Genomic DNA, 17,904 nt, shown 5'->3' on the forward strand with positions numbered 1-17,904 from the left:
AGTAGTAATTTTAAGCTTAAAAATAACTTTTCCAAATCAGTCCATCCATCCCTTCATCCACTGAATGTCAAGATAAACATTTAACTTGTTAACACCGCAGCTTTTTAACGTAAACGCATTTCCGCCCGTGCTTTTATTGTGTTGGTCTCCTGAGCGGAAGTGGAGTGTAAGCGTTAGATAAGGAGCTCAGCATCGACTCCGCTGCTGCTGCTGCTGCTGCGCTTCTCTTCACTGTGTCTGTGCGGAGATGTTAGACCGTTCACGGTGAAAAAGCACCGAAGCTCTGCCCCGTGGAAATGCCTCACCGCCGCAGGCTGTAACCGAGCGGGATTCGCGGACAGCCGAGCGGGGCAGAGAAGGCCAGGTCTCCGGGACAGGTTGGGAAGAAAACACCGGCAGGATGTGGCAAGTTTTAGCATGCGGGGCTGTAGTTTTCCCCGGTCTTTTCTTCGTCTTCAGGAAGATTCTGCCCGCTGTGTTCAAACACTGGACCGATGCCGACGTGGTTCTGGTCAGCGAGAGGTAATGTGACTCGGTTCGGTTCGGCTGTTTTCGGAATGTCTTGGCTGATTATCGGGGTTTAAGCTAGTAACGGTCGCTCTCATCCAGTTAGCTGGCTGCGTTGCTGCACTTTCTTCCCCCGGCAGAGGAAATGTTCCTGAAACGGGAACATTTCATCCTGTCGCGGGGTTTTCCTGCTCCTGCCGTGGTTTAGTTGGCTTTTTACTCCCTGGACGCATTATTACATAAATGTCACCGCGCATCCAAACTATGGGTCCCTGCAGGGAAAAAAGCAAAGTGTGAGAAACGTCTCGGTTCTGGGTTTACATGGGAATGCTGATAGGATTAGGTCACATGTAGACTGGGATTACTCTCCTACAGACTGGGATTACACTCAAACATTTTGTGGAATAATAAATTGGGCTGGGAAATATATCTGTAAACTTATTTATCCCGTTACATACTCAGTTTTCTTCCTTCCATTTCTAGGTTATCCTTCCTTCCTCCTTTCCTTCCCTTTTTCTGCCATTTTGCCCATATTTGTTTCCTTTCTTGCTCCTATTTGTTTCCTTATTTTCTACCATTTTCTCTTGTTTCTACATCCTTTTGTTCTTAGCCTCCTAGCTTTTTAATCACCTTTTCTGTCATCTTTCTTTTTAAAAAAATCCTTGTTACCTACTTTCCGTTTTTTGTGTTTCTTCCAACTTTCCTTAATTGTTTCTACCTCTTTGCATTCTTTGTTTCCTACCTTCTTTCCTTGTTTATTAAACCATTTCCTTCCTTGCTGCCTTCGTCCTTTCCTTTCCTGTGTCCTCCCTCTCTCACACAGTATTGTCAGGTCAGAGGTTAGACCTCCCCCAGTGATGTCACCAACAGGAAGTATGACATCATACCCAAATGGGCCACTCTTCATCTCCAGACTGGAAACCAGCAGGATTTTTTAACTGCTGCTGAGTTTTCACTGTCTAACGATAATCCTCACCAACCAAAACAACGGCCACATTGAAAATGTTTCTATCAGCAGTTCCAATGTGTTCAGTGTAAATATTAACTTTAGTCTTCATAATTCCTCCTTTTAGTTCATACATAGCCTGATTCAGTCGATTACAAGAAGCTCTAAAAATATAAAGTAATACAGGACGATGGCAGACGGATCGACCAATAGGGAGTAAAACTGAGCTGACATTAACGGCCGATGTTTGTTGCCATCTTGATGCTGATGGAGAAGGGATGAGGTTGGTCATGTTGTGTTTGTTTGCTCATGTGATCAGGATGCGCCAATAAATTGAAATTGGTCGGCCAATATATCTGAACCGATTTCCTTAAATTTGGGAGATTGGACATCGGTGGTCTGCCGACGTTGTAGTCGTATAGCGTCTTTGTGTGAAAAGTCGTTTTTTTAGCAGTTATGAGGAAACTAAATTGCTGCTGTGCCAGTTACTCAGCAGGCTGTTGCTAGGTAACCAAAGAGTGAGTGATTCCACTGAGTGGCTAAAGTCTTTCCTCTTTCTTCATCTCCCAGAATGCCGTGCAGTTTTGGATCGGAGTTCAATGAATATTCTATACTATTTTATCAGAAGAATTTCTATTGATATTGATCACATCTCTATGGCGATAGATATTGTTATTGATTTGTTGTCCTGCTCTGGTGCAAGTGAACATCTACATTAGGGTTGGGCGCTTATCGTATTGTTTATCATGATAAATTTCTTATAAGAATTTTTATTTATCGTTGACATAAATTCCAATTAATAATGTTTAAAACCTCCTAAACTGTCCTATGATCATATTGATAGTTTTACTTTTTCTCCTCTGTTCAATTGAAGCTCCAATAAATCTGAAAATACATTCACCACATGCAATTTAGTGATACAAAAAACACTTCTTTACATATTACAGAGGATTGTTTCTGTAACAGTTATCATCCAATTGTTGAGCTTATTTTAACGTAAGATTGTGATTAATTGATTTATTGCTCATTGTGACAGGTTAGTTGTTTATTTCTGGGGAGTTAAATTCGTCTTAGGGAGTTCCCTAAACGTGAACGGTTCCCTCCTCGGTGATGGTTGCTGTTTGTGGTGAGCCGGGTCAGCGGGACGATCATTTCTGCTGTCAGTCCGGTTAATCCTGAACCCTGTTAGCGAGCAACGCTTCAGCTCATTTAGTAATGCTCAGCCAGCGGAGAGCCTGGCCGGAGCAGCATTCACGCCCCAGGGGAAGACGCCCTGTTCATCCGCCACAGAAGCGACGTCTATTATTCCTCCAGAGGAGAAATCCAGGAATCATTTCTGATGTTTCCTCAATGTCGTTTAGCTGCAGATCATCAATAATGCTGATTGATCAGGCAAAAATAACCTGGGAAAATACAAGCAGCACTTTTCAAGCAGCACAGCAGGTCTGATGTGAAAAAATGTGAAGAATTTACTGGTCCTTCAACATGAAGTACAATAGAAATATTCAGCAGCAAAGCGTCACACAATCAAAGCAAATAGACTCGCAGAAAGATAAGAAAATAAGACACGTAAAAGCAGAACACTGTACAGAAAGGTCAAAAGTAAATGATAAATATGGTTATAAAAACAATAAGTCGGTTCATTTAAAAATATGCATTAGTGGTGAGCATTTATCTCATGATTTACCATTTATTATAATAAACTTTATTATAAGACTTTTGATTTGTTGCTGTTGATAAATTGTTGTTTAAAATCTTCCAAGTTTTGTAGTTTTTTATTATTATTTTCTCCGCTGTTCATGGACAGTATCAATTTCATTAAGTTTGAAAATTAAATACAAATCACCCTTTTTGTTTTTATTTAACAAGCTTCCAAAAGAAACGTTTTACAAATGGGAATGATTTCTCTGAGCAGAATTTGTGTTTGTGAAGCTTGAATATCTGTGATCCACAGTCACAGTCACAGTTATCTAAAGGAGACGCAATAGATGAGACTTATCACCACTTTTACCGTTATCATAATTAGGACTGACATGATAAAAACCTTCCTGGACCATAAAGTGTCCCTGAAGTTATTGTGATAAATAGATTACTGTTTTTACTTATGATATAATGGCTTAATAATGCAAGAACACCTTGTTATAAATTAATAAACCTTAAATTCTAATGTACATTTAACAGTGGAACTGGAAGACATTTTAAACAACAAATAAAATTAATTTTGAAGTCTCTGTAAACAAGATTATCCTTCAAAATCAGAAGATACTAAAGACCAACGTTTAAGGTTTAAGCCTTTTATCATCCAGTTCTTAGTACAGAAAAAATAGAAAAGCAATCATGCAGATGAAATCATTTGAGTTTGTTCTAATTTATCATGAGATTAATTAATTTGTTGCTCAAAATGCCAGTTAAAAAAATTAATCCTTCAGCCGTGTACGTGGCGCTAGACATGCGGTATAAAATATTTCCACGAAACCTCCACAGGAAGAAGAACAACAAGTTGCGGTTGAAATCCTGCTCCTGCTCTTTTATGGAGTTAATAAGTTTATGTGGTAAGCTTGGCTCCGTTTTGTTTGGCGTGTAAACACAAAGTGATGAGTTCGCCTGAGTGATGCAGAAGAAACTCCAACCAGAGTCACATTACCAGCATTATGCAACCTGACTACTACAGCTGGCCGGGAGGCACGGCGGCCGGCTCCAGTTACCGACCCGACGGACACGGTATCACCTTCTGTTAAAAGGGTCTTAATGGCGTCAATGTGACACCAACACAAAGCAGAGAAGGAGGGAAACGAAGGGAAAATTGTAACTTCTTCAGAAAAACAAAAAAACAAAAAAAACTAAAACTGAATTTGAAAAAAATGAAATCTACACAAAATAAAATCTGAAAAATAATTTCTGACACAGAATAAAATCTTAAGAAAATAAAGCCAGAGAGAAAATTCCTTTAAAAAAATAAATGATAAAGAATTAAAAAAAAAAAATCAAAATCTGTAAAAATTACTTGGCAAATTAAAATTTGAAAAAAAATAAAAACTGAAAATTATTTAAAAGGGGAAAAAATTGTTTCAAAAATGGCTAACTGCATAAATTTCATGATTGCAAACACATTCTGATTGAGGAGTTTTTCAAACTTTTATTTTTGAAATGTTTTTCCCCCTTCAAATTTTCATTTTTGAAGCGTCCTTTATTTGCAAATGCTGACTCAGCAGATCTTCTTCACTCTGTGGTATTTCTAGAGGAAGTTTGTGGTTTTGTGAATAGCATCAATCTTTTATATTTTTTTCTTTGTAGAACTGGACATAAAACGAACTGGTTCCGATCACAATCGGCTGAATCGATGAACTGTTTAGAGTCGATCTCATTTACTCTCCTCCCATCGATCAAGAAGTGCTTCATCACAAACAAGATCAACAACATCATTTCCTGTTTTCTAACTGATTAACCGCTGCTCAGGCACTCAGCGATGTGGCGGCGTCCATTTCTCAGACGATGTGGTTCTAATGTAGAGAGAGACTTCCTGTTCCGGTCCTGGAGGGTCAGAACCGGCTCCGGTACCGTGTGCCGGGCTCAGCTGAGCCGAGCAGCAGCCTGTAGGAAGGAAACGCTGAGGTAGCTCGGCCTCACGCAGCAGGAGCATAAAGCCGGGCATTTCTCCTTTTCCCTCCTCGCTCTGCTCACCCCACCGACCTCAGAGTTTCGTCAGCAGGGGGGGGGTTACAGTCGGACACGATGAATGAACGGCAGACTGTGTGAAATCTGGGTCTTGTGACACGGCGTGCAGCCACACAGTCAGAGCAGCAGCAGAACTGGAGGGGGAAATGTTTGGCCGTCTTCCCTTCCTCCAGTCTGTGGTTTCAACCAGCAACTTTGAGGGTTTTCTTCTTTCAAAATGAGCAAAACTGAGCTGAAACCCCGTCTTCTTGGAAAACAACTTGCTCTTTCACATTTGTTAGAAACTTGGTGAACTTTTAGGAGGTTTTTTTTCCCCTCCTGATTGACCGGTAGACTTGGTACATTTGGGACCAAAACTTTATCAACTGCTCCATCTCCACCTGCTGTGGTTCTCCTCCTCTTTGCTCCGAGTCAAACCAACCAAACCCTTTGAGAAACCTGCTCACCTTCAGTGGTTCTGCACCAAGAACCACTGAATGAAATGACACAAAAACCTCTGAAGAAGACGCAGAGCGTAACTGCCTTCATGAAACGGAAGCAAAAATGGATGTTTGGAGTTTGGTGCCTCTGGTAAGGCACAGACCAGCGCCAGTGGGTGTGAACGTTTGTTACTTAACAAATGTGTTTCCAGCTCCACTTGAGCTCTTTAACACTTTTTCAGAAAAGCCATAAAGCATTTTAAGCGACAGTACAGCCCACATTCTGACTTCCACTGCTGTGAGACATCTGAATTCCACATTCAGGTCGCTTTTTAGGTTGTAAGCTGTCAAGCCTGACTGGGGTTGCATTTAATTAATATCATGAACGACCAACAAAGGCAAAAAAGGCAAAACAGATTTCAGCAAAAACAATGAAGAACATAAAGACCTGCTATGTGAACGAAGCCTCAGTCTCTCCTCCAGTTAAACCAGTAAACAGGACTGGACTATAAATGGATTTTATCAATTAATTAAGTTTTTGGCTATTGAACATTTCGTCTTTGCATTTTTTTCCCCATAGTTCAGTGATCTCGTCACGCCCTGGGTGGCCATCTTGTTTTAAAGCTTCAGTTTATTTGGGTCAGGAAAGATTTTCTTTTTTCATTACAAGAATGAGGTTGTAATGTTAGCAGAATGAGGCAGTAAAGTGGGTGGAACGAGTTCGTAAAATTATGAGAACTCGACACAAAAAGTAACTTAAAATTCCACAACCTTTTCTCTTATTAAAGTAGCTTTTTTCTCAGCATATTAAGATGTTTTTCTAGTAAAGTCATCTTTATTCTGCTAATATTACGACTGTTCTTGTAATAAAAATGTAGCTGATATTTCATTGCACAAGACACAGTTTGAAATAAAAACCACTTGTACAATGTTTTCTGTCATTTGTAGAAAAAAAACATTTTGAAAGGAAAGTGAGAAAAAAAAATAAAAGCTCTTATCTAAATGTGAGATTTAATTTTAAGCTGTACCAGTAAAGCCAGTTCCCCTCATCAATGTGCATTTGTTATGCACATCCATCAGAGGAAATCATTATTCAACAAAGTGTTGTGTAAACGGAGCTATTACAGCTACAGAGCGGGGAGGGGGGATTAAATCAAATGTTTTCAGATTTTAAAGGAGCTTAGTGTCGGTGCTGCCAAGCTGGAGTGCCGCCAGCAGCAGAGCCGGGCCCAGCTGAAGGTCCCATTCACAGCCTGGTGATGTAACCAGAGGTCCTGCTCCGACACCACCTGCCTTCATCGCTGGCTTCCTAGAGGTCACAGAGCTGGTTAAAGACGCAACCTCTCCTGGGTCACCGCTCCGGGCAAAGAGGGAGGAAACGGGCGACGCTAATACAACTGTGCTATGCTATCCTAAGTTATGCTACGCCAAGAGTGGCCTACATCTTGACCTCCGTCTGCTTTATGAAGCTTTGGTTGCAGCAGATCAGTCCCCATTATATTTAAAATCCTGCTAAACTCTGTAGAAAACTCCTAAATTTAACTTGCAGAAATGTGCAGAAACCCTGATTTCTGAAGATTTTCCTGAGTTTTAATGTTTGTACCATAAACGTGTAAAAACTTGTGGCACCTGGAGCTCATCCGTCCTGCTGGACGCCAGAGGAGAACTTCCTGTTGGCTGATTCCTCCATTATAAACTGACTGACTGATATCGTAATATTAGATGTTGGTTATTTATTGACAGTTTACCAGCTGCTTGTTCAGAGTCTATGAACTTTGACTCAGAAAATGTGACTTGTTAAAGTTATTATACATTTTTTTTCCAAGTAATGGTGATGATGATGATGAATGGATGTCTTTCTTTGCAGACTGGTGTCCTCCATCCACGCTGTCATGGCAACAACAGTGGGGATCATCATCGTTTCCTCATGCAGCAACAACATCATTTATGACAGGTCAGGTTTTATTCTTAAACTTCTTGTAGCTCAAAGTTAATTTTCGTCCAGCATACTTTAGTGGGGATGTGTGGAGTCATTACGAGCACTAAATATCTTACGTTCAGTATTTGGTTAAACAGATGCTAACAGCTAGTATAAGGGAAACTGTTTTTAAAAAACATTTAATCTCCACATAGATTAGCATTTACATAATAATAACAATTAGCTTTTATTGAATCAGAACAATGGCTGTTTTAATTTTAATAGCTATACTTGAGTCTTTGTTTATTTCCTCTTGTTTCTTTTTGTCTTGGTTTAGTTCCATCATTCAGTCTTTGTTTCTTTCTTACTGTCTTGTTTTTGTCATTTCTCTCGCTTTCTCAAGAAAGAACATATTGATGATTGAACATATTTAGATTTTATTAAAAAAGATGAAAATTATTGAGATCCTTCCTAATAATCAGTAGATAATCACCAATCAAAGCCTTATATTAAGCGCCTTTAAAATCCGGTTTGGTTTTGGACAAGCGTTTTTGTTTTTGTGTAAACCACACAGATAAATATTCATTCATGGTGAGATATTACTGTCATAACAATAAAAATGATGATGGAAAAACAATTTATTACACATTCTTAGGGTGACTGAATATTCTGTGTCATGTAGTTGCATAAAAAAGTACTCTTTTTTTTTTTTTTTTTTTTTTTTTTTTTTTAAATCATAATTTATATTGTTTTCACAATAGCTCTACAAAATATCAGGATGAAATTCCCAGTCCATATTTCACACCCTTAGTAGGGACCAAGAGAAATAATTTGGGATAAACAAGATGGCCTCTTCATGGACCTGCTATTGGCCGAGGTGTGTGTTAGCATAGCGCTGGCCCCTCTGTGGTTCAGGAAAGTGTGATACTAGGCTAAAGTTTAATCCCACTGAGTCAGCAGCAGGACCAAGCAGTCCCAGTTTCAGCCTGCTAATCCCCCCCCACCCCGCAGATTAAACCCTCAGCGCTGCTCAGTTCAGTGACGCTCGTTGAGCCTGGAGCTTATCAGATCCATGCTCCATACGAACGGCCCAGAGTCGGAACCTGTCCTTTGGTTGCGACGCTTCGCCTCGTCTGTTGGATTTAATGAAATGGGCCTCATTAAATCTGACTTGGTTTATTTACCTGAACCCGTTTTCCTGATCTGTGGAACATCAACAACATCCGAGCCAGAGCCCAGGCTGTGGTTCATATAAGACGTCTTAACAGGTTTAGATGACAGAGTGGGAACATCTGGGGGTTCACTTCAGTGTTTCCTGGTTTGGAGAAGCAGAATATAAGGAGTCTGGGGGAAATATTAGTATTTCCAGACTTTATGGTCTATTCTGTTCACTAAATGCTGTCCTTCCATCTTTCCTAACTTGAACCATTGTTAGACTTATAGGAACCCTGCCCTGCTGTCTTGATGGCAACCTGAAGGCTCAATTAGCATCAGAGGTTTTTCTAGCTCATGCAGTCTGTTTTCCATTCTCATCTCTTTGGCCGGTTTCTGCTTTTAATCTTCTTCCTCCAAGTTTCAGAGCTAAAGAACTAAGTGAAAGGTCAAAGGTTGTCATTTTTATTCAGTTCTGTTTTCTTAATAAGCCACTATGTTACTCTGAACATGAACCTACCTGCTGATTCTGCTGGTTTTCCATCTACTGCCTTCTATTATACGTCTAATTTCTCCTCAGGCACTGGCTGGCCACCTATTTCGTCATTTGGTACGGCGTCCCCTACATGACGTACGACATCTTCGCCATGTACCTCAGCCACTACTACCGCTACCACGTCAAGGGCCACGAGGACTACAAGCAGCACTCACTGAGGACCGTCAACTCCTTCGTCCGGAGAGAGTTTCTGCTGGTGCTGCACCACATCGCGCTGCTCACCATCCTGCTGCCTATCACACTGGTACGGAGGGGTGGAGAGGGGTCCTGAGACAGCAGTGATGAGGCCAGTAGTTCAGGCCAACAATTAAAAAAGCTGGATGCAGGCAGGCAGCAGCAGCAGCAGCTCGGCTGGTGATAAATCTGCAGCTTGACGCATCAGGATTAGATGTTGCTGACACACCAGGAAGCACCTAGAGAGGAAGAAACATCCAAACAGGCTCAGAAAGTCAGAAAACGCCACAAACACATGAATTTAAACTCATAAAACTCAAAGTCTCCAACATGAGTTTGTACATTTTGGTGATTCACACATTAATAGAGTAAAAGTATTTTTTCAGCAGAACCTCTCTATATATACATTTTACATACTACAGTTCCACCCGGAACGTTTGTATTCATGCGTTTCTGGTACGTCCATAAATCTGACACACAAGCTGCATGAACCACTAACAGCAGTTAGTGAAAATGTCATTTTTTTTAAAAATTATATAGGTTTTGATTAAATTGTGATTTATTAGACCCTAGAATTAACTCGATTAACATTTTAATGTACTCATTAATTACAAATCTACATAAACTTAGCATTCTTATTGTAATCCAACAAATACGTTAGCTGCTAGCTCTCCTGAGTAGTGCCAATAACTAAAAATACTACCTTATAACTAGATGTCTGCGTGTGTGCGGTTAACAACGGTCAACAACTTAGCAACTTTATCGTTATCTTTATCAACTTTTCAGACAATAAAATCTGAATCAGCAGGTCAGTCTTTTTGAAACGTCAACGATTGGTCGATGCTTAGCACCGGCCAATCAGGATGAAGGGAGATCATAGCTGATTGTTTTCTATTATTGTAAAAAGCCATCTACGAAAGTTCTCCTGATGTTTCCATGTAGGAGAGAGAAAGTTGTCCAATGAATGCGATCAGATGGTTAGAAAATCTGATCAACAGTCCTGAGGTTGATTATTACTTCTGATGAGTAAAAGTCATGTGATTTTTCCGTTAACCCGCCTACCAGTAACCCATTAATGCAGGAGCTCTGATGCGTTGCAGCGGTTTCAAATCAATCCATGCATAAAGCTGCATTACCTCCTAATGATTGCTTAAGTGGCAGCAGAAAATAGACCCAGAATTCAATGTCATGGATTAGCTAGAAAGTACCGATCAGACGCTGCGGGTCTGTCCGGCCCAGGTGGAAATAAGGCGGACGCGGCCTGGAACAAGGAGGCGACTAAAAATAGCAAGAGCATCACTTTGAATGCAGACTTCAGACCTGATGGCAGAACTCATCCCTGCTTTTATTACTGCTCACCTGTTTCTGTTCTGAGATGAAAATGAAATTAACTGAGTCAGTTTGGTTTTTAGACTGTCTAGTGCACTTTGATCCAACTCCAGTCCATTTGTGTAAAAAGTCTGGGTTGGTTTGGGGAAATGTGAATGTGGCATTGAACTCTCCTGCAGACAAAACAGAACTTCAGACCTCAGTCTGGGTTCAGTTGAAGTGAAGTCTAGTTTGGTATGAATGCACATGAGAACGCCAAGCGGGCCGGCGACTTCTCCAAAAGCGGGAAATGGACTACAGCGCAGGGCATTCTGGGTAAATGCAACTAAAACAAACGTACTAGCCTAGCGCTACCGTGGGAAATGGCTCGTGGTTTTTAGCTAAAGACTAAAGAGAAATCCTCCAACCGCTAACATCTGACGACTCCATTTTTGTTTCCATTTTGTGAAGAAGGAAGTTGTGCTCGGTGTCTTCTTCAGAGGTTCTTGGTGCAGCGCCCCACAAGGGAGGAGGGGAACAGGTTGCTCAAAGGGTTTGGTCTGTTTGACTCGGAGCAGAGAGAACAAGAACCACAGCAGCTGGAGATGAACGGCTCTCAGTGGGTTCACCTTCTGCTCTTCAACAGACATTTCTCCTCTCCAGGCAACCGTATAACCAGACTGTCCTGCAGGTTGAACATTTGCTTGAAGAAATGACCCGATATTATTCTGATCACGTCTCTTTCCGTTAATGATTCAGTAATTGAATCATGTAACCGTGACTGTTGGACCTGTTGGTTTTCTGTTTAGCTAATACACCTAGCAGTGAATTATTCATCATGCAGGAAGATCATTTCTACTAAAACCAGCAGCTAATCTGGGCACTTGTCGCTTATAAAATCCATCCTTATGGATTTAAGAGATCAATCAGAACTACTGTCATGTTTATCCGGACGCCTGGGCAGGTTGGTGGTCCAGGTGGAAACCAGTCCTTTGTTAGCGGTCTGCGCTCTCAGATCACATTACCCTACATTATTCAGCTCCAGCTGCAGTTGGCCTCTCCGTTTGAAACGCTCCTCCCCGTTCTTTGTTTCTACTCCTGTTCCCTCACTCATCAGCTTCATGCCAGTTTGGCCACAAAGTCCCACTCTGAGAGGAGGGGAACGTGCTGGGATGAATGGAAACCTCCCAGTATGGAGAACACCGAGCACACGTCCCGGAACTGAATACTGGAAAACATTTCAGAGGAACTGGAGCGATCAGACGATCATTTATATGCTTAAATTTATTTAGTTTAACTTATTTATTCTGAAACTAATAAGCAACCAAAAACATGATGGCCTGTTTGAACTATAGTTGCTTATTTTACATAATATAAGATAAAATACTCAGAAAAGACAAAAGAACTAAATTTATCATCTTTATTAGAACATGACTAAATAAAAAAAATAATAATTGAAGATTTTAAGTGGAAGCTGGTCCAAACCACTCTGGTCATGTGAAAAAGTGATCACTGAATAATAAATCAATGCTAATTAACAGTTTTATAAAATTAAGTTCAGTTTCTATCAGTATATTCAGTCCTGACTGTCAGACCAGAAGAAATGTCTTCATTAGAACCAGACTGGCAGCATGAAGTAGGCTGAAAGGTTGCAAGAAGCAGGGAGGCCTGCTTCAGGTTTGGAGTGAACCTTTCTCCTGGTTCCAGATGTTTTCTCAGCAGCTGACTCCTCTGCAGTTGGTTTCCTGATCCTCATCGGCTCTCGGGTTGATGCTGAATCTGATTTGTGTGGCAGAAAATTTGAATGATTCCCTGAGCAGATGGAGCGTCTGATGGGAACCACAGATAATCCATTGTTACCAGCGGCTGTAGGCAAATCACGGGGCGTTAATGCCTCAGGTGGAAAAGTATTTACACCTTAAACCTGTTTTGCTTTTTTCATGACATTTTAGCTTCTTTTGAACAAACAGAAAAGCTACTTATAGATTTTGATTTTCATGTATTAAGAATTTAAAGCTCTAAAGCAACCTGGTGCTAATAGGAATGTTAGCACACGCTACGCTGGTCTTCAGTAGAAATGGTCAAGGTCCCCCCGCCCCCTTTTGTGGGGTCTAGTGTCCCTTATATGACAGTAGGCCGACAGGAAAAGGGGAAGGAGAGCGGGAAAGACATGCGGTAAATGTCGCCGGGTCCGGAAATCGAACCCGCGACGGCCGCGTCGAGGACTCAAGGCCTCCAAACATGGGTCGCGTTATCCCCTACGCCATCGCAGCACGCCCCAGAAATGGCCTAGTTAAGGTAACATCAACATATCGTAATTAAATTAAAGGATTTAAGTCTGCACTTTAACTAGGCCACTCTAGGGATGTTTTCACCAGTAGATTTGGTTCAATTTTAGACCAAAAATTCTTTAATTCTGTAAAAAAAAAAAAACATCACACAGGAACTGGAATACATTTTAAATGTCCAAAATAAAGCACAACAACCAAACACCATAAAAAGAGTGGAAATACACCGTGTTCCAAATTATTATGCAAATTGAATTTAAGTGTCATAAAGATTACAATTTTTTAAACATTTATAGATGGTATTGTGTGTCAGGGCTCTTTGAATCACTATAATTAATTTCAGAGAGCTGGTTGATTAGTTTGTCTGGTGAGCTCAATTAAAGGAAATCTACTTAAGAAGGATGTTCCACATTATTAAGCAGGCCACAGGTTTCAAGCAATATGGGAAAGAGAAAGAATCTCCTCTGACTAAAATCATCAGATAGTGTAGTGGCGTATGACAAGATATGAAAACATTAGATATTTAATGAAAACCGAAGCGTTATCATCGTACTGTGAAGAGATTTGTGGCCGATTCAGAACAGAGTTGGGTTTGTACAGATAAAGGCAAAATGAGGAAGGTTTCTGTTAGACACATTGATGGGATTAAGAGAGCAGCTGTTAAAATGCTCTTAAAGCAGCAAACAGTTATTTGAAGCTGCTGATGCCTCTGGAGCGTCAAGATGGAGGATTCTCCAGAGGCTTGTGGTGCATCAACCTACTATTGGGCCCCTAACCAGAGCTCACAAGTAGAAACGGTCTCAGTGGACCCAGCTGGACATGAAGATTAATCTTCAAACAGACTTGTTGTGCAACCCTGGATGGTCCAGATGGACGCAGTAGTGGATTGGTGGTGGATGGTCACCACGTCCCAACATGGCTGTGACATCAGCAAGGAGGTGGTGGAGTCATGCTGTGGGCCAAAATCATGGGGAGAGAATCATTGGTCGGTCCCTTCAGAGTCCCTGAAGGTGTGAAAATGACCTCAGCAAAGTATTAATAGTAAAGTTGTTTGTGAGCATAATCGGACCCGGGTCCGATTACTGCTGCAGGTGTAATTGGACCCAGCTGTGCCTGCTGGAATTAAACCCAACATTGAGGTTTAGTCCATAAGCAATAAATACTTTCCCATACTGGGCCAGGTTGGTTTGAGATACTTTTTTCCTCTTTTATTGAAATGATTTAGAAGCAGATCTATTGCATATTCACTTACTGCGATATATTTCTCAGTTCTGCCTCACCAGTCGCCAGGCGGATCAGTAGGACAGATGGTGAAGCCTGGCCTGCAGGCTCATGGTTTATTGATCCAGCCCAGCTGCAGGCGGGCTTGTCTTTTGTTTTCAGGCTCTTTATCCACCTGGTCTGACTCACCTGTTCTGGGGGCGGCGTCAGTCACCGCTGCTCAATATTTGAAAGCTCCATTCATTACTTATAACCGGGACGCCACACCGTCCCACCCGCCTGCAGCTAGCCCCGCTGCGGATGTGTTGTCATTTTAGTGAAATTCAAAACAAATGCAACATTGAATAAAACCTGATTATTACTATTGTTATGTCTTTTTCCTAGGTAGTAGTGTGGACGTCGCTCTGTGTCATTAGAATGTACATTTTGTTGATCTCTGAGTATGTATTATACTATTATCACTATGTAGCCAGGAAATGGTCTCAAAACAACAATATTACTGTTTATTGCAATAATGGAACATCTTATCGTCCAGCAAAATTTGTTATTGTGACAGGCCTTGTTGCCACACTGATTATACCCCAGAAACACAAATACTGCTCTTGAAAATAATCCCAGTATTTATAAAACATTTACAAAAAAACAGTTTCATAAAGAAGTATGATTTATATTACTAAACTCTGGTATTCATTTTTATTAAATAAACGGTGGTGAAAATACTAAAACTAACAATTGAAGCTATATAGATGGTTTTGAGGCATTTTAAACATCATTAACTGGAATTTATTTTAACAACAATGAATCAAAATGCTTTTGAGTTTACTGTGATTAACGATATAAAACAGTCATGCACAAATACCTGAGACTTAGTCTAAAAACACTTACAAAAATCAAACGGATTATTTCACAATACAAGGCAATAAAAGTGGAAAAAGTGCAAGGGGGTATGACACTTTTTTTTTTTTTTTTTTTTTTTTTTTTACATTCATATTTTTTATATTTTTATTGACAGCAAAGTGGAACTGAGGTTTAATTCTTCGTGCAGAAACTTGGCGAATAAAGCTGGTTCTGATTGTGGGTGCAGTATTTATATCCTGATTGGTTGGAAAAAAATCTGTCTGTGACTGCGGTTCATCAGAGTTGATCACGTGCCAGAACACACATTTAGCAACGTCATGGGAGGTTTGTCAAGTCGTCGTTTGTTCATATCGTAATGCGCTCAGATTGGTCTCACTGCACACTTCGGTTGGTGGAACAAAAATAACGTTGTAATGCCTTTACCTTCAGTTTATTAGCGAAAGTGAGATGTTTAAACACCCACAGCCCTCATGGTTGTGACCCCCATACTACAGATAACAAACCGGCCGCCATTGAGGCCATTTTATGGTTCTGGCCTCTAGAATATTAAAAACTGCAAAAAATATCTAGAAAATGTTCCCTTTTTAGAATAAAAACCCGAGGAAACCTTAGTTTTAGTTGTTCTGTTCAGCTGCAGCTAAGGAGCAACGAGTCGGGACTTAATGTTCTGACTGCAGAGGGATATATCTCTAAACGTCGGCCCGATGGAACCGGTTCAGCTGCTGCTAACAGGACTAACGCCACCACAAGTTGGGTTTATTGGTTAAAGCTACAAAGAACAAGAACTGTTTAAATTTCTCAACACAACATAAACACGGAATGTCACTTTCAATGATGTCTTCAGTGTCAGAGGTCTTCATTCCACTTCTACTTCTCCTCAAACTCAGTCATGGTGGACCTGGAGCGTAGCTTGGGTTCATTGTTCTGTAACAAGGTCCAAAGATCCTCCAGCTGTAACTCCCTCACCAACAGCAGGACATTTTCTCCTGGTATTGAATCATCTGGTTCCCCAAACGATGCCACTGCGCCTCCACCATGCTTCATTCTTCCCCCAGACAGTCCACTGATCTATAAACCCAACGGTTCCAGAGTCGATCCACAGAACAGATCAGCTGAGTAACATGAACCTGGCCTTCCTTTGGTCTTACTCACCACCGGCCTCAAACTCAAACTATTCCCTGGTTCCCTCCGAGCGGTACAGCACAGGCCGGTGCGGTCCAGTGTTTCCCAGTCCGTCTACTGGTCTGCATGCTGGTGCTTCAGCCAATCCGTATACCGGTTCGTTCTTTAAAAGTTTACCGGTCAACTCTGATGGTCTGGATGGAAAGTCCCCTTCGTTCCTCTCAGAACAACGGTCCCTCTCCCGGTCCTTGTTTCTCTGTGTTTGGTGTTTTTCTTTTTGTGTCATTCTCTAGCGGTTACAGCGCCACCGATTGGCCTGGCATCCTGTTTTGTAAACACTAATTTATTTTTTTTCTTAATCGTTAACAAAAATGTAGCTTGTTGGTCTCCTTGTTTGTTTGTCGGACTGTTGTGCTATCATGAATAAATCCAGGATTTAGTTTTTAATTTGGACAAATCCTTTTCAGATTAGTTGAATATAACTCTGTTCTCCAGAGTTATATAAAACTGTTATATATAAAACTGTTCTCCAGTAATTTAATTGAAACACGTAAACTTCCTGTTCTCCCTCTAGTAGCATGATGTTTGTATCTGACTGAAATGAAGTGAATGTTTGTTGTTTTTCCGCTTATTTCCACAATGAACTAGAAACTAAACCCAGATGGCAGCATTTCACTAAAATCTCAGTTAAAGAAATCTGAAGAAGTAGCTTTAACTGTTCCTCCATGAAAGGAAAAGGCAGATCAGATGGTGATTATTGGTAAAGTTTGGTAGGAAACGGTTTTATTGTCTCTGTTTGTCTCAGTTCTTCAGGAAGGACCAGGGGGATTTCTTCATCGGCTGCTTGTTCCTGACGGAGCTCAGCACGCCCTTCGTCTCCCTGGGGAAGATCCTCATCCAGGTGAGACCCGCGCTAACGCTATTGCTAACACTAATGCTAACGCTAGCTCCTGTTTACTGGGAGTACAGCCAGCTACTGGTGGAATTGTAAAAAGGTTCAGAGGTGGTTTAGTATTTGTTTAAAAAAAGTTTGTTTTCTTCAGATGAACAGAACTGATTTGGAGGTTTTTTTATTGGTCAATATGTGAGTTATTGGTTATGTTTGTTTATTGATGTGAGTGTAAAGGTAAAAAGGACTAATCTGGGATTTTAAAATGTATAATAATAATGTTGGAGCAGTTGGACACTTAAAGAGAGTTCAAACTGATTGATGCTTCAGATATTTTCCAGACTCAAAATGAAAATTAGACCTAAATATTAGCAGATTGTCAAACATTTGATGTGTTTTATTTTGGAGCTGCTGACTTCCTGGTTTGCCCCTCCGACAGGAAGTGATGCAAGCTCTGGTCTTCTGCTGAGGCGGGCCGATCGTTTCCCCTCAGGGCCTCATGAGGAGCTGTGATTATTGATGAAGGATGAATTATTTACCTCTGAATATGATTTATTTCAGCTGCTGAAACTGAACCAGAAAAGCAAACATAACAAGTTTTATTTTTAATCAGAACCGTGCAACAGTGGTCCAGTCAAAGGTTCCGTCTGTTCAGAGCAACAACAGACCAGTGAAAGCTTCTGCCTTCCCGGGACTCTGAATATTAATGCAGAATTTTAACTGAAAACTCAATTATATTGTTTATTTTGACATTAAATAAAATGTAAAAGTTTGGCCTGGAAAGGTGTATGTAAACTTCTGGTTCCAGCTATATTTCAGCAGCACAAGAAAAATCAGAATTCGGTCCAGTGAGAGGTTCTGATCCGGTCCA

General features: G+C 40.8%; 1 protein-coding gene across 1 annotated transcript in view; it reads left to right on the forward strand.

The window, feature by feature from the left end:
* Nucleotides 1–111: 111 nt before the first annotated feature.
* tlcd3a (TLC domain containing 3A) overlaps nucleotides 112–17,904 on the forward strand; it is a 28,988-nt gene continuing 11,195 nt past the window's right edge. Inside the window, exons 1-4 of the mRNA XM_044141691.1 lie at nucleotides 112–522; nucleotides 7,415–7,501; nucleotides 9,198–9,417; nucleotides 16,950–17,045. Coding sequence (XP_043997626.1) covers nucleotides 401–522; nucleotides 7,415–7,501; nucleotides 9,198–9,417; nucleotides 16,950–17,045 — 525 coding nt within the window. The 5' untranslated portion in view covers nucleotides 112–400. The remainder of the gene's footprint in view (nucleotides 523–7,414; nucleotides 7,502–9,197; nucleotides 9,418–16,949; nucleotides 17,046–17,904) is intronic.

The sequence above is a fragment of the Gambusia affinis genome, linkage group LG15 (genome assembly GCF_019740435.1).
Source record: "Gambusia affinis linkage group LG15, SWU_Gaff_1.0, whole genome shotgun sequence".
In the NCBI taxonomy this organism is placed as follows: domain Eukaryota; kingdom Metazoa; phylum Chordata; class Actinopteri; order Cyprinodontiformes; family Poeciliidae; genus Gambusia; species Gambusia affinis.